The sequence below is a fragment of the Aulostomus chinensis genome, chromosome 23, assembly GCF_037954235.1.
Source record: "Aulostomus chinensis isolate RoL2024-O1b breed Wild chromosome 23, RoL_Achi_v1.0, whole genome shotgun sequence".
Classification (NCBI taxonomy): domain Eukaryota; kingdom Metazoa; phylum Chordata; class Actinopteri; order Syngnathiformes; family Aulostomidae; genus Aulostomus; species Aulostomus chinensis.
The window spans coordinates 1,631,010-1,658,970 of NC_141342.1; the positions used below are offsets into that span (position 1 = coordinate 1,631,010).

General features: G+C 38.7%; 1 protein-coding gene across 1 annotated transcript; it reads left to right on the top strand.

The window, feature by feature from the left end:
• cavin1b (caveolae associated protein 1b) lies at nt 1-27,644 on the top strand. Its single transcript, XM_086196290.1, has 2 exons — nt 1-859; nt 24,081-27,644. Exons 1-2 carry the CDS (start codon nt 329-331, stop codon nt 24,960-24,962), a joined length of 1,413 nt encoding a protein of 470 aa, XP_086052416.1. The 5' UTR covers nt 1-328; the 3' UTR covers nt 24,963-27,644.
• Nucleotides 27,645-27,961: the final 317 nt, after the last annotated feature.

Here is a 27,961-nt window from a genome sequence, read left to right on the forward strand (position 1 = left end):
CCCTACTGGCTGAAGCTTAACTTAAGGGTTTCTCTGGCTGTTGTGGCATTCACATCCAAGAGCTGATGTGGTAACATCCAGCTTCGCTTGGCTTCCCCTGCAAACTGGCCTGACCCCAGGGATTTGAAATAGACAGGGCAGACAGTTCAAAAGAGTGTGAAAGTGCATGTATGCCTGAGACAGATAAGCTCCTTTGCAAGTCGGAGAGACAAAACACAGAGGACCAAAGACCAGAATAAAGAAACAGTAGGTAAGAAAACAAGAGGAGATCTAGAAGATCCAGTGAAGACGACTTATTTGCTGACTACACAATATAAATCAAACTGACATGGCTGCCATGGAAGCACTGGAGGGCTCAAGTTCTCTGCTAGAACCCCAAACCCTCACTGAGATCTCAGACGATGAGGTCAACCTCCCAGCTTCAGATGACGAAGACGATGCCCTTGCTGCAGCAAAGAAAGAGCTGTCCACCATGGGCACTGAGGGAGATGCCACTGAAGATAAGGATGAGGCAGTGAAGCAAGACCTGCAGGTGAATGGGGTGATGGTCCTGTCTTTGCTTGACAAGATCATTGGGGCAGTAGACCAGATCCAGCAGACCCAGAGCGGCCTGGAGGCTAGGCAGCAGGAGATGGAGCGCTCGGTGACCAGCATCCAAGGCGAACTAACCAAGCTAGCCAAGAGCCACAGCACCACATCCAACAGTGTTAATAAGATGATGGAGAAGGTGCGTAAGGTGAGCGTCAATGTCAAGACTGTACGGGCCAACCTGGAGAAGCAAGGAGGACAGATCAAGAAGCTGGAGAACAATGAGGCTGAGCTGCTAAAGAGACGCAACTTTAAAGTCATGATCTACCAGGTGGGTGACAGTTTGTTTCTATGATGTGCAGGTATCAGTCTGTGTATTTGAGGTGTAAGCTGGTGTGTGTGCAGTACAGGGGATGGGTGTGGCCCCCTGGAGAACAAAACTTTGGGTTCTTTAAAGAGTGAACATAGTGGCAAAGTGGGTTCTAAAAACTGCTCTGAAAAAGATTCTTGGTTGCTTAACAGAATTGAATTAGAAAGTTGTTTTTTTATGTTATTCAATTGGTTAAGGTGTAGAGGAGTGGTTAAAGGTTACCTCAATGCATTCCTGGCAGGGAACAGGCAGAGCTATCGCCCATCACTGAACGTGCAGGACCAAAAACATGGCACGGCTCAAAAATGAATGATTCACATTTAAAATGACTCTTACTTAATCCCTTAGTTCATTAAAAGCTTTTTAATGATAATCACTCAATATAAAACGGAGTAGTCCATATATTAATCTTTAAATTGCTCAAGCTAAACTGCTTTACATACCTGCCATCCATTCTAACCACCATCCTATAACCTATGTACAGCAATATCTTCAATATTTGGGTACAATTTGTCATTCCTTCAGAATATAATTGTACTTTTTTAAGAATCAGTGTTGTACACCAAGTACTAATGGTGCTCATGTTACCGTTATGGGTTAAAGCAAAGATGGGTGGATTGGGGGAGGTCAGGGTGGGGTTAGAATGGTGAGGTGTACGGAGGATACATACTCTCTTAAAGTAAGAGTCATGAAGAACATTAATTAATAGTTAACTATACTTAAGTAATGCTTATTGAGCATTCTCAAACGCATAAGCTAACTGTTATTAATATAGTAGTGAAGTGTTATCAGCAAAATGGACATTTTATGCCAAAATCCAAATATAAAATTTCATTTGTCCAATTGGTAGCCTACATCCACAGTTAACAGATGCAGTACTCACACTTGCTTCCAGTCATTTTCCAGTTTGGTACGTGCTACATTTTGTTGTCACAGAATACATACTGTATCTGCAGGCACGGTTCATTTTGGTCTGAGTTAGAATACAGAGTCAGGGGTTGTGTGATTGGTGCTCTACACCGCCCCTGCCCCACCCCAAATCTACCTTACATAGGTTCAATACTTGGCATCCATTCCAGGTGATTTCCAGATATTTTCCTTCTATAGCTCACGATGTATAGGACTGCAGAGTGTAAGCCTTTACATGTGAGCTAAGGTTTCTGGTTGTCCGAGTCATAGGCTACAGAATCCATTTGGAAAGTCATTTCAGTCTTTCCTTTTTTTTCAACAAGGATGGAAAATACCACAGGCATGCTCAAGGTCCTGTTTAAGGCCGAAACTGTTAGGAGAGACAAGGTAGAGAAGAGGGTTAGGGCAGATGTTTCATTTGAAAAGACAGAGAACGTTTTTTTTTTTTCTTTGTGGAGAGTTGAGGGGAGCCCTAGTTCTTTTTTTAGTCTGTGAGGCAGCAGTGTGATGTGTAATAGCTTGCAGCTTTTTGCACAGTGGCGCGAGAACATTCAGAGTTTCCACCCTTGACTCAGACATCATGGCTTGGAGCGACCTCCCTGTTTCTCTAATTCTCCCTGCAAGAACTGTAGAGGAGTCAAATGAGGGCTCCATCTTAGGCAATCCCGGCTGTTGAACAATGAATGCTTGTGTATTTGTGATATTTTTGCACAATATACTTGGCTCCCTCCTGTTGGAGTTTTACATTTAATGATCAGCAGATGACACGGTGAGATCGCTCATAAACAAATGCTCCTCTCTATAATCAAATTAGCTGGAATTTGATGACTGAATTGGTTCTCAATGTGAAAGGATCATAAATCAGTTTTTTAAATGAGAATCTCATCAAAATGTTGAAAGTGATGGTTACAACTTTCCATTGCAATCTAGTGAAATATGGCATAGTTTAAAAAAAAAGAAGAAGAGAGAAACATGTCTAACTAACAGCCTGAGCCCTGTGGTGAGAGAAATGCCTATCTCTAACTCTTTTACTAACTCAAAACACTGGCTTTGTTTGTGGTTGCCAACTGTGACATAACGCCAGATTCATCTTCTTTGAAAGAAGAAAATCACAATATGTGTTCTGTTTCTGTTTTCTGTGCTCCTCTGTTGCCACTAAAGGACGGATCCTTTCCAAGAATAATGGTTAGAGAAACTCGTCCAGGTGAAGCGTACCAATCTGCAGTTGTGTACTCAACTCATGATAGATTATAACTTGTCCTTCGTTTGGATTCATTAGCACTGCTGATTTATTCCAGACACAGTCACATTAATAATAAATGCAAAATTAAAAACAGAGTTTGTACAAATACATGGCGTTATAGTGCCGGTAGTCTTGTACTCTACCAACAAACAAAACAAACCTGGCAACAACTGTTAGCCTACTGTGAATCTGTTTAAAAGAATCATTACAGCTAATGATAGCTCATCACAGAGGGATGTGAGTATGTCTGCTCCTCACCAGATACATGCATGTGCATACTTGTGTTCAGTCCTGTGTCCAGAGTAGAAAAGAAAATAGTATGGGTAGACATATAACAATATGTCACAAAACAGTTCCCCATGTTGTAGCATTATTCTAGCCCCTAGAATCAATACATTATGGTAGAGCAATAAATCGTGATAAAATAGTTTTTAAAACTATGTATGTTATGTAGCCATCATTCCATGTATTCAGTAATAATCAGTGCCTTTACAAGCACGCAATAATCTTATAACAGGTAGTAATCCAGTAATTTACATGATTCACTCACGAGGTGGAATTCTCTCCAAATATATGACATAAAACTCATATTTCAACACTGACAATAAATAAACAATTCTCTTTTTAGTTTGAAACTTAATCATTTCTGAAGATGGAATTTTAAATTAATCACCGTTCCCATATTTTCTCCAATCTACAAAGCATAGGATTCTTCATTTCACTAAGCATGGCGTTTAGCTCTGCTTCATCCCTAAATGTGTTTTAGTGCTATTGCCTCCCAAGCTTACATTTTAACAACACACCTGCAGATTACAACAGAAGCAAACAAACAAAAGAAATTACAATAATCTGTATACATGCATCAAATAAAGTGAAGATTGAGCCAAAACTAAATATGTTAATTGGATTTACAATAATCTGATAAATATTGAACTATGCTCTTTACATCACCACCTAAATGTTCTGGTAGTCCAAAAATGTTAAATTATTATTATTATTAATCATTAGTTTATTACTTGGCATGTAAACACACTCAGTGTACAACTGTGCAAGTTAACAAATATCTTTCTAATTACTTGACATGCAAATTATGAATAAAAAGTGTGTACTCCATTGGGTTATCAAAATAATGTGACATTATTAGACTCCCCAGGTGACATCCAGCAAGTTGTGTTTTCAGCCCTGATTTGAAATAAATGATGAGGAGTATCGCAGTATTTATCATATCATATCTTATCATAGGAGGTGATAAAATTGTATCAGGACCCATGTGTCATGTTATCATTTCATGAGGTCCTTGCCAATAACCAGCCCTAACGGGTTATAGTTCAAATGTGTCCCTCCATAGCTCCTTCTGCCATCACATCTTACTGGGATCAAGGTCACCCCGAGGAAACTGCTACTACTGAGTTACATTTTGTGAAGTCACTGTTATTCTGAAGAATTCTTCCCTTACCACGCCCACTTTCAAATGTTTCTTCCATGTTTGTGGGTAGAACAATTGGTCAGCTTCTCTGCTAGCTCACCAAATTAGCCTAGCCTTGTGACTAAGACAGAGACTGCCGAATAGAGAGGTGCTGTTTTTATTCACCAGATTTCATGTTGACATTGTCAGACATTAAAAGAATGGGGGGGGGGGGGGGGGAGTGATGTCATCATTCAGCTGCTACTGGGCTATATAAATGCAATATTAATTTGTGTCATTATCTGACAACAGAAGCAGAGAAATGTGCTAATGGGATTATTTTCTGTCTCATGGACAACATATAAATTGAACTTCACTCATTTACCAACAACTCAAAGCACTTCATAAAACATTGTCATTGACCCATTCACACACATATTTAGACATTGCTGGCAGAGAGGCTGAATCAGGGGTGAAGGCATCCGGTACAACCAGGGGTTCAATATCTTGCTGAAGGGCATTTTGATACAGGCTCTGAAGCAGATGAGAATCAGACCAATATTCCTCCATGGCCACTCCCTTATTGTAAAGAAAAATTATGTGAATCTAATAATGCAAAATAAAAGTTCCTTCTCCCTTCTACCCGCAGCATACGGAGTAGCAACATTTGTTTCTGTGAAAACAATTTTGCAGATAGTTTAATCTCCAACTTCAGTTGAGCTTTTTGTGATTTACCTTTACGAGTTCAGTAAGGATACCTGTGCATGATCCTGGTACAAGTGTGTGACGCACGGATCCTACCATCCTTTCTCTGATTTGAGCAGTTGTGATTGAATCTTAGTGTTGTTTGTGTCTTGAAGAAAGGCCCTGCCCCAGCACTCTGCTGTTAATGAAAACAGAGTAACTGAGTGGTGTTTACTGTCAGAGAGGGCCAGTTCACACAGGGAGGGCCCAGCCTGAGGGCTTTGTAGTGGAGCATGGGAGTTTAATCTCTGCTTTAGCATGACTGTCAACCTGACAGTCTTATCTCTTTCCTGTGCCCATTTTCACAGGGATATCATTTATTTTCTATACCCAAGCATACAAGAGTTTAACAAAGACTCCGAAACTTTCAGCCCCTGATCCAATCACTGTGTCCCCGCAGGTGCGGGGGTGGTAAAAGTCCATATCCTCATCACTCAAGTAGAAGCATGAATACTTGTGTTAAAAAGACTTTGGTAAAAGAAGAGGTATTAATAATTAAAACTGTTTAATTAAAGAAGTACAGACTATCAAACTAAGTGAAAAAGTAAATGTATTTGGCTTTTACCTGTCTGATGATCAAAAACACTCATGAAATGGTTTGAAGTGTCTTCTTCTTCCTATGTACATTTGTGCAAATAACAACATATTTTTGACATGTATACTGCCACCTAGTCAGTGAGCAAGTCAAACAAAAGTCTTGTCTGTTTCTTCTGTTACATTTTTGATATAATTTTTTTCTGCTGTGTGATAAATCTAAAGAAACAAGCCTTTTTCAAAATTTAAGGAGTAGAGATACAGATAATTTTTATTGAAATGTAGGGAATAAAAGTAAAAAGTAAAGAGTACAGATACCTTAAAAATCTACTTAAGTGCACGAAGAAAGTAACTGAGTTTTTACTTTACTTACCATCTTTGTACTTTCCATCTCCATCTCTCCCTGGAGGTAGTTGAAGCATGCAGACATGTGCACACATGCTCATAGACCTTGCCAAAAACTTGAAACCATTAAATTTCACATTTTTTATTGTTTGTAACAGTTCTGACTGAAAAGACTATTTTTAAATAATCCTCCCCCCCTGCCAAAAAAAAGTTGATCCTCAAAATGATCTTGACTCACTTTTGGGATGAAAATCTTATCAGGAGTATAACAACAAAACAATTGAGGTTATTCCTCCCTACTAAGCATTTTTCTTTCCTTATCTTTGATGGGATTTGGCACGACGCTAGTCAGATAACTGTGTGGGCCTGTTTCACTTGTGGCGCAAATCATCAGTATCAGTAAAAAACACTTGTGCTTGTTGGCAACAATGCAAACAATACTCCATAAAGCCTCCGGGATGGTAGTTCAGCTCAGGCTACCAGTTGGTGGGAGGTCTGTCAGCACATCAGTTGGACACGACTGTCTCGCTGTTAGCAACAGCTGTCCTCTTCTGGGAGGGTGTGTTTGGGTCGGGGAGGGTATGTGTATCTTTGGCTCATTTAAACCCAAATGCCTAGTAAGCCTGAGATTTACTCCCTTACATCTGTGTTCAGTTCCTTCACAGCTGAGTCCAGAGAACAGAATTCACTGTTCTTACAATGGATCCAACCTGGAATGTGGCTACCTTGCAGTGTGTGAGAGACAGAGATGGCACGATAGGGAGATGAAAATATCAGCTGGTTAAAGCTGAATTAATCAGGGAACAATGGATCAAATAACTATATGGATGAAAAACAGTCATAGTGATGAATCTACAGTTATTTATGATCAACTCTGCAGTTCCCTCTCAGCTTTACACAGTTTCTTTCAGCTGTTTTTTGTTTATGTACGTGTGTTTTCTTCCAGAATCTTTCCACTCCCAAATTATTTCACACATCATAAAATCTTGTCCATAATTTAGCTGCAGTGCAGCATAAATTACATGTTATTTTGCAGTTTCTTTGTAGTCAATGGAGGGCTGTTGAAGTGTCAAGAATATCTGACACAAACATTACTCTAAACATTAATTCGGATGTTCCAGAACCTTGATAATCTTATTCAAACAAAGGTGCTCAGACTCTTTTAAGTTTTGCCTGTTAGGTAGTGTACACACTGTTATCTGACTCGATTAGTTCATCATTTTGGGAGTGTGTTAAGTTTGTAAGGTTAAAAGTTGTAATTCCTTTAGTTCAGACTTTAAACAGTTTAGTTCAGCTTTTAACCTATGATGAGTATGAAAGACATGTTTTTGTAAAAATAAATCACAAAAATACAATTATCATATCAGGCCAGAACATGTATATACCAAGCATTGCTCTGTTTTCAAGTTTTAACTTGAAATTGTGTTATTTCAAGAAAATAACTTTTTTCTAATTACCACTTTACTACTTACTTCATGGTATATTTGCACTTACCAAATCCCATAACAACTTAAACTTCTTCAGCACACCTGAAAATCTATCTGAATTGGTGAGTGTATGATGTGACAGACCTATATAACACCTACCATAGCAATGTAAGCATTGTTGCAAATAGATTCCTGTTCGCTCTATTTGTATCCATGCTTGTGCTATACCAGTTAGTGGTGCAGGACTTGTGAGAAACGAGTAATAAAACTGCGACAGGATCAAAAATCGTCCCTGAACATCTTGGGGTGCAGAGGGTTAAGACATGCGGTCCTTGTGCACTCACGATGGAAATGATCAATGATAATCTTGACCATCATTCCAGGTGTAAAAATGTACTCAAAAGTAGATCTGACTACAAAATTAAACTCAAAGATTCGAAGTTAAAACTGTTTTTGTATCCATATGATCCCGGTAACGGTTGCCAATATCCAATGACAATTATGAAACAATGTTCTGGTACACAGATTAATGTGGTTATGTGTTCCCATGTGCTATTAGCCCCGCCCTCTTCAGTATGGCTGTGCAAACCTCTGATAGATATGTGGAGGCAGGAGGAGTGAAGGATTAAATGAAAGGAAAAGAGATGTCACCCTGCACAGGGATAGGATGGGTGTGTAGTGAGGAAGAGCAAGAGGACCATATTTAGACAGCTGATTCATAGCACAGGCATCCCTTGCTCTGCAGGCTAACCTCCTCCTGCCTCCTCCTCTTCTTCGTGTGGAACCCTGCTCCTCCCTCTCCCAAGCACCTCCACCCACCATAGTAATTTACTCCACATCGTGTCCTCCTCACCCTGCCCCGCCTTGCCCTCCACCCCAACTTTCTCATTCCTTACTCTTTCTATGCTCTCTTGATTCATCAGGTCAATGAACTTACATTCATTTATAAAGTTAATGAAATGTAATTGTGTAAAATGAATTTCACAGTTCTGGTCAGACTTAAAGATGATTTTCTGTTGGTGGAGTCTGTTGGTCATTCTTTTCCTTCACTCACTGACCTGCAGCTCTTTTCTTTCTTCAGCTTCGCCTAAACTTTTAAGGATTCAGAGGAAAGAACATCTCACTAACGGCGAGACAACTTTGTCAGAGCAGATTTTGCTCATCTTCCTTTTCTATACTGTATTTTCCACCACCTAAACACCTGTTGCCTCCACACCCACACATCCCCATACAATTCAATTAAGAGCACATTTTCTTGCTAACCTGTTTCCTGTGATTACAACTTCAACTGAAGGATTCTTAAATGAGGTATTCTGTTCTTACACCATATTTGTGACATTGGATAGTACACACTTTACCAGGAGCCTGGGAGCAATCAGGCAGCAGACCCAGTCTTTATACGCAGGTCGATCCAGGCCCATATATGGGCATAGCAGCCTCAAATGTTCTAGGCTGCATTTACAAGCCAGATTGTGTGAAACATTGTTTCTGCAGGGAGAAACTGCTTTTTAGCCACAGTACAGTGGGTACAGCATATGGAGAAGTATGTTCAGGACACTGTCAATAAAATGGAGAGGAAGAGAAAGAAAGGTTGAGAGGATGAAGGAGACAGAGAGGGGAGGTAACACTGAGGGCATAGTGAGACAGTGAAAGAATGAGAGATAGAGAGAGACAGAGAGAGGGGGGGGGGTCTAAAAATAGCAAGTATCACATACTTGTTTGATTGTGAGAAGGAAAGGGCTTTTACAGTGTTCCTGTTTGGTTTTAAAGATCCGAGGCCGGCCTAAGATGAGTGGTGCTGACACTGAGACCACATACGTCAGCTGGCTTGCGGCTTGTAGTCATGTTGTCACTTCGTAAAAATGCATACTTCCTGATTTCTGTATCTGTGTGCCTCTATTCAAGTTGAATTCTTCCATTCAATTTGTTCTTTGTCTCTTGTTGGGCTTTGTAACAAAACCACATAGCCCTCACTTTCTTCTTCATAACCAAGATTAGGTATAATTCTCACTTAGAAGTGTGTTTTGACAGTTCTGCCTTTTCCTGGTGGACCCAGGCGGAATTTCCTCTGATTCAGGTCACATTCAATTGATCGTTTTCATCACAATATGTAAAAATTTTTGAACTGTTAAAGTCACACATGCCTCAAAAGTTCAGGCTTATATCATGACTTTCACATGCAATTAGTATGTGCTGTATGTTCATTCAACCACTCATATTTGGCACAGTTCTATCCTAAGTGACAACAAGTGAGACACAGCTTTCAATATTCAAAGTGAGCACTAAAAGATTCAGTCAATAAAATAAAATGAGGGATCACATAATATGTCCAATTTCAGTTTATCTTTAGCTCTCATTGAACCATCTGTTATGAAAAACAAAAAGTTTACGATTGAATAGCTGACCCTGGATTTTGGCTTAACAATTATCAATGCATTTTAATGCTCAGATTAAGATAGAAACATGTTTTCTAGACTAGCTAAGATGCAGACCTACATATTTATTACACAGACTTCATGTGAGCCAAAACCTGGCTGTTGTTCTTCAGCCTCCAAATTTTAAAATCCTCATTACGGTTTGTTGCTATGGTACTGTCAGATGTTCGATTGGCAAGTTGACAGAGAACATTGGGAATATAAGTACAGACTTTACAGAATCGCTTCAAGCCAGTGGATAACCAACTGAACTCTAAAACATGTGGCTACTGTACAGTACCAGGAGCAGCAAACTGGTCTTCTCTGCCTTTATAAATTGAATGACAAACAATGCATGGAGGATCTGAGTTCCATTCTGACTCTAAAATGAGTCCTGTGGCTGATAAATCAGGACAGAAACTGGTTAAGATCACTTGCACAGTTTTTCAGGGCACTCTTGTTTCCAAGGTAACTTTCTTGAATTTTCCCATATTTCTCATTCTCCACATTTGTCTATCAATGGTATCCTTTGCTCCCTTTCTGTGCTCAAATCTCTCTAAATTGGGATTAGTTTGACTTGATTGTTGTTTTTGTCTGCCATGACTACAAATCATCGTTGACATTCCATGGTCACCACATAGTTGAGTCTTCCTGAGTATGTTGCTTTAAGCATGGGTTAGGAGAGGAGGTGCTCTTGGAAAACGTGATGCTTCAAGAGATTCTTCAGAATGGAGAGGGATGCCCTGCTATGACAGACTTTGGAGGCTCCTTCACACAGCGGGGGAACCAAAACCAAAAATTGCCTGTATTTTCTAGTGGAATTTCAAAATGTTCAGCTGTGGAGAAATGCATGTCAAACTGGCACTAACACTATTCATTTGACATCAATAAAAAATGATTCTTTTAGGTCACTGTCCTATGCAAACAATTATCTATTTCAAAGTTTAAAAAAAATAAATAAAAAGGTTTTCCACATGAGTCAGATGTTGATGAGTCATATTCAATCTCTGTGGATACTGAAAACATAACCACACTTTGTTTCCTCATGATCCATGGAATCATATGATTCCAGTTATGAATCCTTTCATTACTGGTGTATGGCCCCGAATGGAGGAGCATTTGGGAGAAGATGCAAAATCCTTTGGCTTAATGATGGCTTGGTTGTGAAGATAACTTGTAGTTCAGAGCTCCACACCATGGTTGCTGAGTACAGACCTGAATCAGGTCTCTTAACTCTCTACAAGACAAATATACATTGTTTTGGAAAAAAGAAACCTAATTTGAGATCAGCAGATCATTGGGATTCTTTTATCTTTAGACAGGATGTTAAAGTAATTACTTTCTTGGCTGAACATCATGTCTCACTATTACCCAGTACAGCCTCTAAAATCAAAATTAAAATGAAAAAAACAGAAGTTCTCTCAAACAGTATCAATAAGAGCAGAACGTTATGATCCTCATCAAAGGAGGATTTAGTATTGTATTATACTGTATCATTTTTATCAAGTGTACCAAGGTTTCAGACCTGATGCCCTTCTTCACATGTGTAATAAATCTGCTATGTTTTGTAGAAATGCATGACAAATCTTATTACTTTACATGAAAGACGGCATTATGTATTGTCCCTTTTACTGTCAGCATGGCAACATATGTCTGTAAAACTGACCATTTGTGATGACCTAAAGAATCAATTAATTTGTCATTCATATCCGTATATTTTGGTGGTTAAAACCTTGTTATCTATCCCCAGCTGTTCAAAATCTGTGTTTGAGTGCATTCAAATTGGAGGTACAGAGTTGACAACAGATGACCAATTGCAAACATGGAAAGTTCCAGACCAATAATTCCCAAACAGCAGATTTGTAAAATTGACTGATTAAAGTTGTGTATTTTAATAAACGAATGGGGTACTTCATGCATTTATATGGCTTATAAGTCAATATTAGCCTGCAACTCTGGTGCCGTTAAATGGTCCTTAGAGCAAGAGAAGAATAAATATAAAAACGTTGAAACAGTAGGTATGCTTGGTCACAAAGTTCAGCAAGTTAGAGCAGCTCAAGGAACTGACAAAGACAAGCAATTCCTTCTGAGAGACCTGCATTGCTATTTTGGTTTGTTACCTGGTCACCAACTGAGTAAGCTTGCATTACTCACAGGATACTCAACCCCAGTCAACCCATGAATATTAACTCCTCCAGTCCGAGGTGACATGCATCATTATCAGACTGACTCCGGTAAATGTGAGTCAAAAATATCCCCTGTGTGGGCTGATGCAAATTTGAATAGATTCAAAAGATTTCAAACACCCGTTTGATATCTTAATAATGATGAACACAAGAGAGAAATGATTTCAAAATGAAACAGGAAATATCCGCACAAGACCAGAAATCAGTCTATAATATGGAAAAAAAAAAAAAGAAGAAGAAAAATGAAATGGAGTTTTGGAGTCTGGCCGGAGCCGGAACACCTGTTACATGTTTCCGCTGCCAGTATTTATGTTTTACATTTTTCCTAAATATGTGGAACACTTCTTACAAACAAAACCTCTTCAGGTGTCTGACAAGTGCCTCGCAGCGGACTGTTAACACAGCATCAATACAGTGTTCTCCTGACTTCAGTGATTTGGATGCTTTACATATAGTCTCAAGATAGCAGTCTTTAATGATAATTAATTGTTCTAAGAAATATAGCACCATAGAAACCAAATATGTTATCTTATGTCTGCCGTTGCCTTGATATTTGTTTCCTACAATTTTTTTTTTTAAAGAAATCAAAAACATCTAATGTTTTCTGTGGATATGAAGGAATTTGGGGGAATGAGAAAGTACACAAATGATGTTAATATGATTTTTTTCTCAACTTTGATCCGGAAGATAAACAGTTAGCATGAGAAATATAGAAGTGCATGACTAAATCGCAAAATTACCAATCACTGAGACTTCAGGCACTCAAATTTTCCCACTTAAGAGTCCTGCTAGTTTACAGGGAAGGACACATAGTAGAGAGCAAACAGCAGAGGAAGAAGCCACTTTTTTGCAGCCCCATAAATCTCACCATAAACACCGGCCTCCTCCATTGTTATTTGAAAGAGTAACATGGGGTGGCCATGGAAACAGCCACTGTCATCCCTCTCTGTCCCTGTCCCTGTTAGTCAAGCATGGGGAACTGTATATAGACCCAGAGAGGATGGAGACAGTGCTGTTTGTCCCTTAAGAACCACAAGAACTAAGCTTCTGATTTCTCATTGGGAGAAATATTATGTGAATTCATAGTTGCATGAATATGAAATGCTACATAGCATCCAGCTAAATGTCATCACTCACTGGAGGAATTGTTAATGACAGGGTTCTGTGATTACTCATTACAAACAAATGTGTGTCTATGTGGCTTTATTTGCATGTGTGTGCATGCACGTGTGTGTATTTGTGTTTCTGTGAGTTCCTACATGAAAGTACATGATCAGAATACTCCAAACCAAGGTATGTCGTAAGAACACCCTCCAGTGATGGCTGACAATGGCAAGCTGTGTCATGCAGTGAGAGTTGAGAGAAGAGTGAGGGAAGAAAGCTTTGAGCTTCCTCACACACACATGTCTGCAGCCTTGGAAACACTTCAAAAGATCATTGTTTTGTGTTGGATTCATGTATGCATCCTTCACAAAGTTCCTGTGCTTCATTGGTAAAGATATGCAAACCGTGCTGGTCTGAATAAACACACTGTCAATGGACAAAGAAACATGTTGTGTTACTTTAAGAACTCTATGAAATACTGTTATCACATGTTGGCCATAAACTAACAAAGAAACAAATGTGGCTGGGAAAGGGAAGCTGATCACAATACAGAGTTATTTTGGCGGAGTGTGTGGAGGTAATGAAAGAAAACATATCCAATCAATTTCAATATTTTTGGATGACTTTGCCAAGCATTGAAAACAACCAAAAGATAAAATGCATACAGGAATGACACAAAGGACTCCAAATATTTTTTCTTCCACTTGTAAATAAAAAAGGAATGAAAAAACTCTAGTCTTAGCCTCATTATTTCAAAAAATATATAATCTTCACTATTCTGATGGTTGATTCAACATTTGAATGTCAGTCACAACTCAGACATTGAAGGAAACAAATGCCCCCGACTGATGCCAACAACATAACTTACTGAAGTGCCATGAGTGGTAATAAGAGTAGTACCAGCCTCATTTATGAAGTTGAAAGCAATTTCAATTATATTAGAAGGAAATAATATTTAAAGTGATACCTTAAGTTTGTGCAAAATGAGAACAACATCAAGTTAAATTGACTTGTTTTCCTTTTTCTTTCCATGCTCTCTATGTATTTCAACAAAAACTTGTGATTAGATCATAAAATGTTTTTTTTTTTGTAATCTGATGACATAATCTATTACTACCCAGCAATTAACATCAAATAGATGCTACAGGTTTAGAGAAATAATTTACTCCAAATGTTAGATTATATAAATCCCATATGTGTATACACAGAGCTGCAGTCAGGCTGTTGGCCTAGTTGAGCTGAAAGATTGGAAACTGGGGAACAGGTGACCTGAGATACACCTAGAGAGCTCCCAATGTAGCACGTTAGATCTACATCTATAAACTACTGTTTAACACAGAGAAGAGAGCGGGCATATCTTTAATTAAAAACTGAGGTGTAAAAGTGCACTCACTCATTCACACATAGGCCAACTGGAAAAAAAGGGGAAATGAATCAAAAACAAGTGAGATGATCTGGCACACAACGCACAAGAATATTTGTTGTGTTGCCATGGAGCTGTGACGCTGATCTGTCTCATTCCTACATGATCTGAGACACCACATTTATTAACTTAGCCACAGAAAAGAGAAAGAAACAAACATGGAGGAAGGAATGGAAAGAATGAATACCTACTGTTATGGAGTAATAGAAGGACAAAAACACACAAAGTTAAAACGAATGAAAGACAAAGACAAAGAAGCTAGCTGCTATGCTCCAATGCAACAACTGGCCTGGTGACTCATCCAGCCCTTGCTCTCTTTCCCCCCAGGGAGTTGTGGCATGCCATCACTTTATATAGCAATCTCTCTCTCTTTCTTTCTGGTCCCATGTCTCTGATTAAAGGGAACGAATGGAAAACAGGAGTGGAGTAGGGATTTCTCTCCCCAGAGCTTCATGCTGTGTGACCATCACACACTTTCCCATGGTACTCCTATGAGAAATGTGTTCACCCAGAAAATACGCACAGTCCCTTGACTGGTTTGAACTATGTATTTCTATGCATCCATCACCGATGGGAGCTCCTCTGACAGAGTGGGCTCTGTAGTCGGATGATATTAGCTGTCACGGATAAACAGTACCGAGCAGCCTGCGTAAATTAGGTATAATATGAATGATGACAAGTGATATAATAAAACCTGCCATCAGACATCATATCCCGAGACTCAAAACTTAAATCACATAAAGAAGAACTTAATACTCGATATTATAAAGATTTGCCTCACAAAGTCGTCGTACATTGGTAATACAGCTCTATTCCAGCCTTGTATGGACAAATGCTTTAAAATTCAAACATGGAAGTCTCAAGTAGTGTTTTTTTTTCAATTAAAACCCCTTGTGGGGCACTTCATCTTGCATGAGAACAGGAATCTGTTTTGTCATTCTTATCATTATGTTCTTGTGACAACCATGAGAGTCAGCTGTTTGCCTGAAAACAACAATTGCTGAAGAACTTAATGTAGATGCTGCCAGAACATCTAGTAGAACTGAAGAACTGATAGCAGATAAAATATTTTTTACAACTTTCTTGATGGAAAAGATGTCTAAGCTTTTCTCCCAAATGGAAAAAGTTCGTCCATGACCAATGGTGATAGGGATTTTCGAGTTTTAAAGGGCGACCTCTGAGACAGCTCTGTGTATCAAACTATCTGACACATCAGTTAAGACAAAAACGTACTATTAACACAGCTTTAGAAGTATTGTAGGTACAATAAACCCCTGAGACTTCTAGCAGTTAACATTTAATTCAATTTTTCCAGGTCACTAGATTTATCACTGAAATTTTGTCATCTACACCAATAATATTGCACATAATAACAAGATAATTTTGATTTTTTATCTCATATTGAAAATAATGATAACATTTATAATCACTCACATCATTTCACCTTTCTTTTTATCCAACTACACTCCCATACACTCAGTTTGTCTCTGTGAAATAATCATATAGGCCAGCTGTGGCTCTGGATGAAGAGTAGGTCATCCCCTAATCTCTGGGTGAGCAGTTTGGTTTGTGTATCTTAGTGCAAGACATCATTTTGCATGACAGCTCCACCACTATGAGAGTGTGTGTGGGAATGTGTAAATGAGAGGCGATATTAGAAAGTGCTTTGAGTACCAGTAAGATTGAAAGCACTATATAAATGCAGTCCATTTACCATTGAACTCTCTCCATTTGACCCCAGGCCAAAATACTCCATGACTGTTCCACGGCACTTGCCAGGACTTTGCATGGTGGTGCATAGTGCAGCCAGTTGTTTTGATATGGCTTCACGTTATGTTGTGAAATTCATTTTTAGAAGTGCAAAATTTGTTTCTTTGACTTCCAGAAGAGCAATTTTATAAGTATAGAGAAGATTTTTGGTGCTTGTGTTTCACCAGCTGAAAGTGAGTGAAGCCGTTTAAATTTGAAAACAGTCATATGTCCACACAAGAGCTGTTTGAAAGCTTCCAAACATATCACAAGTTATTCTTATGGAAATGTATAAGCTATAATTCCATGACAACTGTGCAAAGTGTATTTGTTCACGATGATAATGGGATATGCCTTACCACAGGGCAAGGTGCTAGTTTAGTCTCTTTTCCGACACCTAGACATGTTGAGCACAATACAGAAATTGCAATAACCAACACAATAGGCTAGCAGGTTGTGAAACGATGGGATCTGCTCCTGTTAGGAGCCTTAGGTTTGTGGGAAAAACAGTCTTATTCGCCATCTTGTGGAGACCTCTACAAGTGTATCTGCACCATCTCTGATTGGTGGAGTAAACTTCTAACATGGAAATATTTGCTGACCTCATCAAGACTCCATTTCACAAGTTCCTGCGATTGTTTGAGAAAAATCAGAAATTAATTTCCTACTCTGAAGAGAAATGTTGAATTGTTTTTACATATCATTTTTGATAAGGCAACAAGCAACAAAATGGTCTGTTGGTCAAAAATGCAGTTACTTTAAACAACACTGTTTTTTTTGTTTGCATTGCCTTATGGGGTGACTCGTCCCTGAACTTTTGAGGGCAATTACTTATGAACACTGTCTTGTACCTTTGCCTTTTACTTCATCATCCTAATATCTAATAATATATATTTTTTGCTTGCATTTCATCTGCATGCTGGTTGGCTTGGCTTGTTCCTGCTGTAAAACTCTTTAAATAAAGACTTTCCAAAAATGTGAAAAGGGGAGTTGCATGAGGAAATTAAATACGGAAATGGAGCCATTCTGAAGTTGGGTGGTCAGTGTTTGGCTCTATAGACCTGAAAATGTGTTTTTGCAGGCACACTGTCTACAGCCCATATGAAATCCACAGCAATTTTTTATGTTTTTCAATGGACTTGAATGCCAAAAATAATCAGAGCGAAGGCGCTTCCATGGAAAATGAATGGATTTCCAGTGTAATAATTCCCTGACTGTTTCTAAATTTATGCATATGTTGGTATGATCTAAAGGCCCAAGAAGGCTGATAAAGGATTGTGTTATCACAGAAGGATGCTGTGTTTCCAAAATGGAAATTCACAGTTCCTCTTTACATCAGCAATTGTATCATGAGGATTCCGAGTTTTCCTGGGTTTACGGGAAAATCCCCTCACTGCATTTGTGCAAGTGTGTGTAAAGGAATGTGTACTAGTACAGTTCATATACTGTAGTACAGTGTACATGTTGCTAAGGTATAATGCACACACACACACACACACACACACACACACACACACATGCATGCATGTGGCTTTTCCACAGCAGTGGGGGTGTTCTTGGTGGTTTGAGTTTAAACAGGAAAACAGAAACAGAGAGGGGTGTGTTGTGGCGGGATTCCTCTCCCTCTAGTGTGGGCCGAGGGTGGAAAGCTTACATGGCGTGCACAAATACATACACACAAGTGCACAATTGCGCACACATGATTACAATGAGATTCTTCTCTCAAATAGACACATTTATATAATCATACTTACTCCATTAAATCAGAGACCACACCTTCACACATAATTGCCGATGCATACTGTATGTTTGAAAACATACAGACATACATGCACACACACACACACACACACACACACACACACACACACACACACACACACACACACACACACATTTATGTTTAATTGGTTGTGGACTATGCTCTCTGACGCGTTTGTTTTCTAGCAAATTAGTTTTTTCCTTTCATCTGGAAACATTATGTCTCCATGGAAATTCAAGTAGAACTAGACGTTTATGAGCATAAGTAGTCAGTGGTTTTTTTTTAGATTTGTGGTATAACTTTTATTCATACAAAGGATGCATTACAAACTATGCTGTGACAGTGATCACATGGGGAACAGAGATAGAACACACACCACACACACACACACACACACACACACACACACACACACACACACACACACACACACACACACACACACTTGACCCTACTTGCCAACTACTCTGGCATTCTTGTTTCTGTTATGGTCTCCCTGCACTGGTTGGAGACACATTGGCTCACCACTGATGATGCTTTGGCAATTTAAATGTGCCCACATGAAAAAGCTCTGGCATGTTTGAACAGAGATGTCCAGGAAATATACTGACGTGACAACAGACATCAGGTGGTAAGCTAATAACGTTGACACAACATAGGAAAATAAGGCAGGTGGAGAAGAGAACATCAAGAATTAAAGTTAATTTCCCCTGCTGTATGTTTTCATTGTTCCTGTGTCAGGAGGATACATCTGAGACATCTCTGCTTCACCAACCAAGAGAGGAGAAAGTGTGTTTCAAATATACAGGTTGGAAACCATTGCTAGCACTACAGGGAACTATTGAGATTTTGTTTCGGTCAGATGTTTTAAATCTTTTTGTGTTTGTTTTGGGGTAAACCCTTTAGTTTTCTTCTCTATGTACTCTATGTACTAGAACCCGTGTATTGGAGAAACCCTTTGTGATGAACCATGTCATTTTCAAGGGTGTCCACGCCTTAATATAAATACAATCGCACTTCACCTGACATAAATGTAAAATATATATATTACATGCAATAAAAGTGTTTCAAACATACATCTGCATTGTGCAGTATGATATCTTGGTCATATATATGTACAATATATAGCTATGTCTAGGCTTAACTACACATGAAACCCTATTTTTTTGTAAGGCTGGAGAATGGGAGGGCTCCAGCCTGATAGCTTTTGTTGCATTGTGCAGCAGCAATGGTGGCTAGATGGACAGAAGTCCCCCCCCACACACACACACACACACACACATACACACATACACACACCATGAAAGAGAAATGCTGCGTTGTGCTGACAACACAGAGCATCAGCCAGCTGATCTCAGCAACTGACAGACTAATGCACACAAACATACACCAGGGTAGCCCTTTGGAAGAACTCACATCTCTCTATTTGTTTCTGGTTTAACTTAATGATGTTACTCTGCCAGTTCTGACACATTATTTAATTTGCATATTACCAAATTTCTTTGAAAAAATACCTTCAAATTAAGTTATTTATCAGTTGGTAAATTAAACAAAATGAAAAAAAAAGATGATCAACAACAAAATGCAGAGTTAATAGTAATAAATATACCACAGACCAGGAAACCAATGTGCGGCATAGCTCGGAGGCAGAGTGGCCAACCAAAGGGTCGCTGGTTCGATCCTCACTTCCCCTGGTGACCATGTTGCAGCATCCTTGAGCAAGGCATATATATATATAAACACACACACACATATACTGTATGTATACACACACACACATATGCACATTGCATGGCAGCATTCCACCATTGGTGAGTGAGTCTGTGTGAATGGCTGAATGAGATGACACTGAAAAGTTCTTTGAGTGCTGCTAAGGTAGAAAGGCGCTATATAAAAATGAGTCCATTTACCAATGTCCAATTGGATAATGTCCAACTATACAATGAGATCAACAAGTTTATTCATATTTGACATAAATAAGAAAGAAAGAAAGAAAGAAAGAAAGAAAGAAAATAATTAACTTATTTTCAAAGCATATCGGAATTTCAAAGAACATATGCAATGTGATGAAAGAAATCACAAGAGGACAACTTTAATTCCAATAGCTCCAGGACACACTGACTCACTCTACATTTGATCTCTCTCTCTCACACACACACATTACAACTAGCTTTTCTCCAGAATTCTTTTTCTGATTTGAAGTGCAAACTAGTATTGAAAATGATCCTTTGGAATGCTTTGCAAGAGCTAAAGGAAAAATGTATGTAGACTTGTCTGAACAATTAAACACACACGCACACACACACACACACACACACACACACACACACATACACACACACACACACACAAAACCATTCATACCTCATTCGTCTATTTTCCATGGCTCTGTGTACCTTCCTGTCTTTGGCACAGCAGCCTTGTTGAGAACAATGTACCATTAAATTAGGAGGGTCAGGAAGTCAACAACAAGGTGAATACTTGAACTTCCTAGACACTTTGTCCATGTAATTTGGACACACACAGACACACACTTATATGGTACAGAATTCCCTCTTGTGCCCCTGCCCCTCTTTAGTCTTAACATGTTACCCTGGGACCCCTTACACTCTGAGGTGGCAGATTTAGCTCTCCCTGGCACACATACTCTATGTCCTGTAGGCTCTTCAAAGATAAGCAAGATGTTTTGTATGCAGTGTTTGATGGTTAGTCAGGGGACACAAAAGGATACACACAAGTCACAGGATGGAATGGGGAATGGTGGATGGGAGGGGGAGTTGGAGCCTCCTATGAACACATGATGTGAGTTATTAGTCAGATTAAATTAGCTGAGTACAAATGAACTAACCAAAAAATGTAACCTCTAAAATTGTGTCTAGAGATCATTGTGATAAAATAACTCTGAAGGTGATCAGTCAGTCGGCTTGTCTGTTTAACAGACTTGGAGAAGATATATATAATAGCCGGCAAGATAATCATGAGATAACCAACCATAAAAAGATAAATAAATCTAAAAAAATGTCACTCTCACAAAGTCTGTCTGGCAGGAAACAGAATTTCCTTTGAAAATAAATGATTACCACAATAAATAAAACAGAACATTCAACCCCACAAACCACCTGTAGTCAAAGTTCTTGTGACAAACTGTGAGGCCGAGTCATTCCACACCTTGTTCAGGAGGTTTATAACACCCACCGCATTGTGCTCGAGATTGAAACAAGATGTAATGGATTTCAGAGAGACAAATATTTTCCAGCACGCCCACATTTCAACACAGCTGTTCAGGAAGCCAAGATCTCTCATCCAAGGTCAAGTTTACCCAAGATACTGCGATACAATACCTTCATAAACCCTCCATTACACTGCCACAGAAAACAATAGATACCCGATACACACACCCCCACCTCTGCTCCTTCAACTTCACCTCCCAGCTAACACTTTGATGCTATCATCTTCGTGCTGACCAGCTGTTTTTCCATGAGGTATCCCCCGTGTCAAAATGGTGTCCCCCCACACCCGCACCTCTGTGTGTCCTTTGTTCTGGCTCTGCCGTGTTCCTGTTTTGATCGTGTGTGAGTAGAGTGAGAGGAAAATCTACTACGCATATTGGCCTTCAGGCAGACATTCAGGAGCCAAGGGAGATGAAGATTTGCCATAATGGAAAGAGGAAGCCCACCTTCCCTTACCCCTCATTCCCATCCCTTCATTAACATTCTAGAGTATTGTTGTTTTTTTTAGGTGAAAGAGTAAAAATGGAAAAAAGAAGCTTCTTTATCTGGAATGCAAGGGGAAAGGTGAGAAAGGTGGGTGTGTGATGGAGGCGCTGGGGGGAATGGAGGGATGGAAGATGGACAAGAGCGTGAAGTGGTGCTGTGCAGGAATGCTTTATCTGGGAGGGCTTAAGTTAGGTGGAGTCATGTCATACTTACATGTCCTGTGTATATTGTTCTACACAGAAGGTGTGAAAACTGTGCAGAACAAGACATTTATGTAACAGCAATGAAGAAGGTAACTTTATTTTCAGAGGGCCAAACCGTACAGTAAGCAAAGGGCCACATCGGACATGTTGGTTCTGCAATGTTTGCTCTGTTTGGTGAGCTTGTGTGACAGTATAATCAACTGTCTTGGATTTTTGGATGTTTTGGAAAAAAATTCAGGGCTTTGTCACCTTTTACCTGCAAAAGCAAGTTTGTTCCATAGTTTGCATAACACTAGCCTGTCACTTGAGCAAAGCATCTTTAAAAAATTTTTTTTTTGACTTAACCTTTTGATTAAGGACATAGAAAATACTTGAAACTTATTTGCAACTCCAAAACGGTGACTGGATATTGAACTATTTTGGAAAACACTTTCAGTATTTGGGGTGTTATGTGCTGCAAACAATTTACATTGGAAATAAACTGGAAAAGGATCTCAGTCTATGATCTCTCTGCTGTTTTTGTTGCTCAAGCCACTGTAACCAGGTGATAAAGCATCTCTGTTTCAATATAAGATGAGAGAAAATCTGAGCATGTGTCAGCCTGCAGACAGAGGGTCAGATAAACCACAAAACATCAACTCACCCTGATCCTAACAGGCATAGACGGGTACATTGCATATCTTATCAAGTTGAGCAACAGGATATGTGCAGCTTTGCACTGAAACTGTGAATATGTTACATAACATGTTGCTCACAGCTCTAAGAGAACCCCCCTCTCCAAGTTCCATTTCCGTATTTCCATTCCATTGTCTCTGACATGGTTATATTTTCCTTGTGATTTCTTCCTCTGGAATGACAGAAATGAGTAAACCCTGGAGTAACTATAGATTCCACTTGGTGTCAGGTTGTGTCAAATGTAATCAGACACACGTCTGTTTAGACTGGCCTCAACTCTACTATTTCATAGCAAACCTTGATGGGGGAGTCATCTTCCTGTACCAGTTAATAACTGCCCAAAACACTAATTATAACTCTGCTTCACCTCACTCTTTCCTTGACTTCCCTTAGAAACCCTCATCTCAACTCTTCATTCACTTTGTAGTTCAAAGTATATCTTGTATGGGGCTGTGCAATCAAATCATACACCAATACATTACTTTTTTCACTATACTGTATTATATTCCAGCACGAGCATCGATACAGCATCGTATTGCAATACATCACTAAAAAGTCCTATAGTGGCCCATGTATGTTATTACAGTGATACTGAATTTCAGTGTGTTAACATTCACACAAGAATTTATGTTGCAATACAGTTACAACAATACAGCAATGATATCACTGCAGCTTTATTCAGTGTATTCCGCAACAGTGTACAACTGTGCAACTTAGCAAATATTATAGTATGGAATTGAAATTTCAGTTAAAATCAACTGACTCCAGTTGTCAGTTACAGTAGTATGATTTACATCTAATATGGCAACAACAATGGAACACAGCAAGTTGCACTTAATTTATATTATCAATTCTGTTATAATTATTCTATGTATTATAATTGCTGCTGTTACATTTATCATAATTATTATATCTAAACTATGTAAAGTATTGCAATATGTATAATACATCACAATATGCTGTGAAAAAAGAAATACTGTAAACTATGTATCATAATACATAAGTTACAGTATGAAGTCCTTGCAAATTCACTGCCTTAATATACTCCAGATCAAACATTTCTCCATTCCAAGTTAGAGTCATTACTATTTAATTTGAGTAAAAGTACTTCTTTTTAAAACTACTTAAATACTCAGAAGTACTTTATGTAACCTTTGGTGTACTGTGTTGTGTATTTGTGTTTTTTGACATGATTAATTTTCTTTGTTAATTGAACTGAATGCCTTCATTGTCATTGCACAACTGTGTAATGAAATACAAGTTGTCCTCTTACAGCCTAAACCTTGAATAATGTACTTTCACCTCTTAGTATATTGACATTCTTCATGTTCTTTTGTTCATAGGATGAAGTCAAGGTTCCATCAAAACTCAGCGTCTCTAAAACCATGAGGGTCTCTGAGTCTGTGTCGGGAAGCAGAGGCGGTAGCATGCTAGAGCTGAAGGAAGCTGTGGATGAGGCTGGAGAGGAGGGAGGAGAAGGAGAGAAGGCAGACAAACCCCATGTAGACCTCTCCTCAGATGAGGAGGGGTTTGAAGTTGAGGAAGCCATTGAGGAGACTCGCGCTGAGCGCATCAAGCGCAGCAGTCTGCAACGTGTACAAACACTGAAGACAGTCTTCTCTAAGGAGAAGATGGATAAGACCAAGGCAAAGACCAAGGAGAACCTGGAAAGGACCAAGCAGAAAACCAAGGAAAACATTGAGAGGACCAGGCAAAAAACCAAGGATAACATAGAGAAGACTAAACAGAAAACCAAAGCGAACATAGAGAAGACGAAGCAAAAAACCAAGGAGAACTTTGAGAAGACACGTCACAATATCGAGAAGAAGATGGGAAAGCTTGGAACACGTATGACTGTAAACCCTGAGCGCAAGCAGAAGCTCCAGACATCCCGTGACAAGATGAAGAAATCCTTCACACCTGACCATGTGGTGTATGCTCGGTCCAAGACTGCCGTGTACAAAGTGCCCCCCTTCACCTTCCATGTCAAGAAAATCCGTGAAGGTGCTGTTGAGGTTGTCCAAGGCACTGAGATGGTGGAGGTGTCACAGGAGGGTGAGCCCTTCAGCGTGGTGGATGGGGAGGTTGAGGAGGGTGAAGAGGAGGTTGAGATGGAGATGATGAATGGAGGAGGGGATGATGAAGAGGCAGAGGAGGAAGAAGAAGAGGAGGACAGCCATGATATCCTGCAGGAGCATGAAGACAGAGATAGAGACAGCGACTAGATAAAGAACAAAGCATTTGTTCAAATCCTTGGCACCGACCCTGGGGTTCTTTTGTAAATTGTGGGGATTTAAAAGCGAGTAGAAGAATCATTCCTGTTTATTAAAACTTGGGTCTTATTTTTGCAATTTTGGCAATGGTTCCTAGTAGTTGACAACTTTTTATTCAAAAATTAATCATTGTGCTAGTTTTCAACATGTTCCAGTATGGCTGCAGAAGTCTCTTGTGGCAGCAAGAAAAAAACAAACCAAAAAAAACAGATTCCTTTCTTAGCACAATTGTGAATGTGACACCAGGCTTTCCTGTGATGGAAATTAGCTGATACAAATCACCCCAACACAGAGAGCCCATCATTCATTCAACAATTATCCTGTGATAAATCAGTCCGTTATCGTTCCAACCAGGTCGGGTTGCATTCAGTTAGCAGTTTTTATAAGTATGTTGATCAATATATGGATCTTATAACAATTAAAATTTGCAGGATTATTTTGCTATATCTATAGAACATTTGAACAAACTAAAGTTCATTTTTGATATGTTTTGTCTCGTCTTTGGCAAATTCAAATCACGTGGTTATTGAAGTATTAAGGAGCAATACTACCACCAACTATGTTGGAGTGTGAACCACATAGTTACTGGCACTGGATTATTGAAAGTATTATCATATGTGCCCTAGTGGTGAAAAAAATCCATTCAGATGTAGGTTGTGTATCGTGGATAATTTTATGAATGAAAATAATGGCCAAAACTGCAAAAATAATGGAAAACTTCAATTAAGTTTATCCTTCAACAACTAAATACAAAATACTAGCTTAAATACTTAAAAATGTTAATGAATTAAAAAAAAATCTAACCTATTTACAAAAGCACTTTAAGGGTTGTTTTAGGGTCTTTCAGTGGATGAATGCTGTGGATGATCATGAAATCTGAAAGGGGAGGAAGAAAGAAGACTGGCAGTTGAGGCAGGAGTGATGAATAAATGATCACTAGCAGGAGACGCCATCAATTCCTTTGATTGAAACTGTATTTTTTTCAACCTTTCCTGTCCTGTTTCATTTATCTAAATCAAAACACTAACCACTCACAACCAGTGGGACAAGAAGAGAAGCACTTGTCTCTCATCCATTGAATCTCAGTTGTATATAAAGACAATGAGCTTATGAAATGTTGGGTTGCAGAATCCCAATGGCAAAATTATTCATAAACACACTGAGAATATATTCCTCCTTATATCCAGAAAGCTATTGAATTCTAGTTATTGAGCATACATCTTACACTAAAAAATATTCTTCCCACCCTTTTGTTGTTCTGCTGTTAGTAAACAGAAGTGTTAGTGCTAAATTTACACATTTTTTTTAGAACCACAATAACTTTGTTGTCATTTTACAGTTTTAACGAACACACCATTAGGTATTTGTCTTAGATGTTTTATGATCACGCTTTATGCTTATTGTTTCCTTTTAATTTCTGATGGAGTGTTTTTCCTGCAATATCAATTTTCTGCCAGTTTTTCCAAAGAATAACCAGTAAAATGAAGGTCTGAAAATCCTAATCTAGAGATAGCTTATTCATTGGACCATTCCATTTCACTCATTTCTATTATTTTTTTTTTCATGAGAGGTTCCCTCCTAAAACCTGTTCTGTTCTTTTTAAAGAAGTGCTTCATTATTAATCATAAGGTCAGGACCAATACGTTCAGCAAATCTCAGAAACCTACATTCAGCCAGGTTTAGATGCATCCCCACCAGGACAAGTTTCTGAAGATGAGTGTTATTGTTGTGGTGGTCTGCTACTGACCCCTGGAGTCCAGTCATCTCACTATGGTTTTGTTCATTTCACCAGAGCCTCCACGTTATTTGAAATGAGTAGTTATTTCAGATATTTCTACAGCGACTTGCTTTACTGTCCACATTTTTCTCATTTTTGTAGCAAGATGTATAAATGTATTTGGTCTCTTCTCCTCTATTGATTATATTTTCTGAGTGCCATGCAAGGATTTTTACAGGAATTTATGTTATTTCATACATGAATGTTTTCTACTACAATTGCATTGTTTTATCATAATTGGATATATTTTCATCCATTAATGAATTTTCCAAAAAAATCCTGTTCAGTGTGGGGGAGCGGCTGAAGGGCTACACCCTGAACAGTTCACCTCATTTGTGAATCCAAAGTTAAGAGGAAACTGACTTTAGCATAAATGTTGCCAAAGGTTACCGCACACTCTTTGTGCTGTCAAAGTTTTCGTTTCAAATACGTCCATTTCACTTGTTCCTTTTGTGTGTGTACATAATCAATACTGATCAAACTGCATTAAGCCTTTTTTTTTAGAGAGCCTCTTTTTGACGCCTGCGTATAGACAGCTTTTCTGGCCAAATAAGGTTCACACAGCATTCAAAATGTAAAAACAAAACAAAACAAACATTCTTTGTCTTAGCAAGTATTGAATATTCTGGCTGTTTTATAATGCACTTTTGGTGTATTAATATTCAACACTTCAACTCTTGGATTGACAATGCCTTGTCTGTAATGTAAAAACAACATGCATCTGTGCTGAGGATCATCGGTGGAACACAAAATGTAGAGCACACCTGTTTCCTTGCATTTGTTGGTAACTGATTCCTGTATAATATTTCATCGCTTAACCACTAATGATTTAATTAATAAAAGCTGTTTGTTTCACACCTTCTGTGTTGTTATTTGAAGAGTTGAAGACAAATTGGACAGGGAAAAATGAAATGGTAAGCAAATGTATTTAATAGGGATCTGTACCATCGCAGATGTAGAGGACTGAATGGTATGGAATAAGAGTTGAAAAAAAGTGCAAAAATAGAAATAATTTTTAAAAAATTTACGACACAACTTTTCTTAAGTGATATAGGGATAAGGATAGATGATTAAAATGGGATATTTGTTCAAACTTATCACAAATTGTATTGGAAGGGTGGTTTGAATTCAAATATGTAGTTAGAATAGATGTTAATGTTTCTATGTTAGTTTG

Bases quoted from the DNA above. Each gene is read 5' to 3' on its own strand.
- cavin1b (XM_086196290.1), top strand. From the start codon at position 329: ATGGCTGCCATGGAAGCACTGGAGGGCTCAAGTTCTCTGCTAGAACCC. The intron at 860-24,080 runs GTGGGTGACAGT...TTTTGTTCATAG, and splicing joins TTAAAGTCATGATCTACCAG to GATGAAGTCAAGGTTCCATC.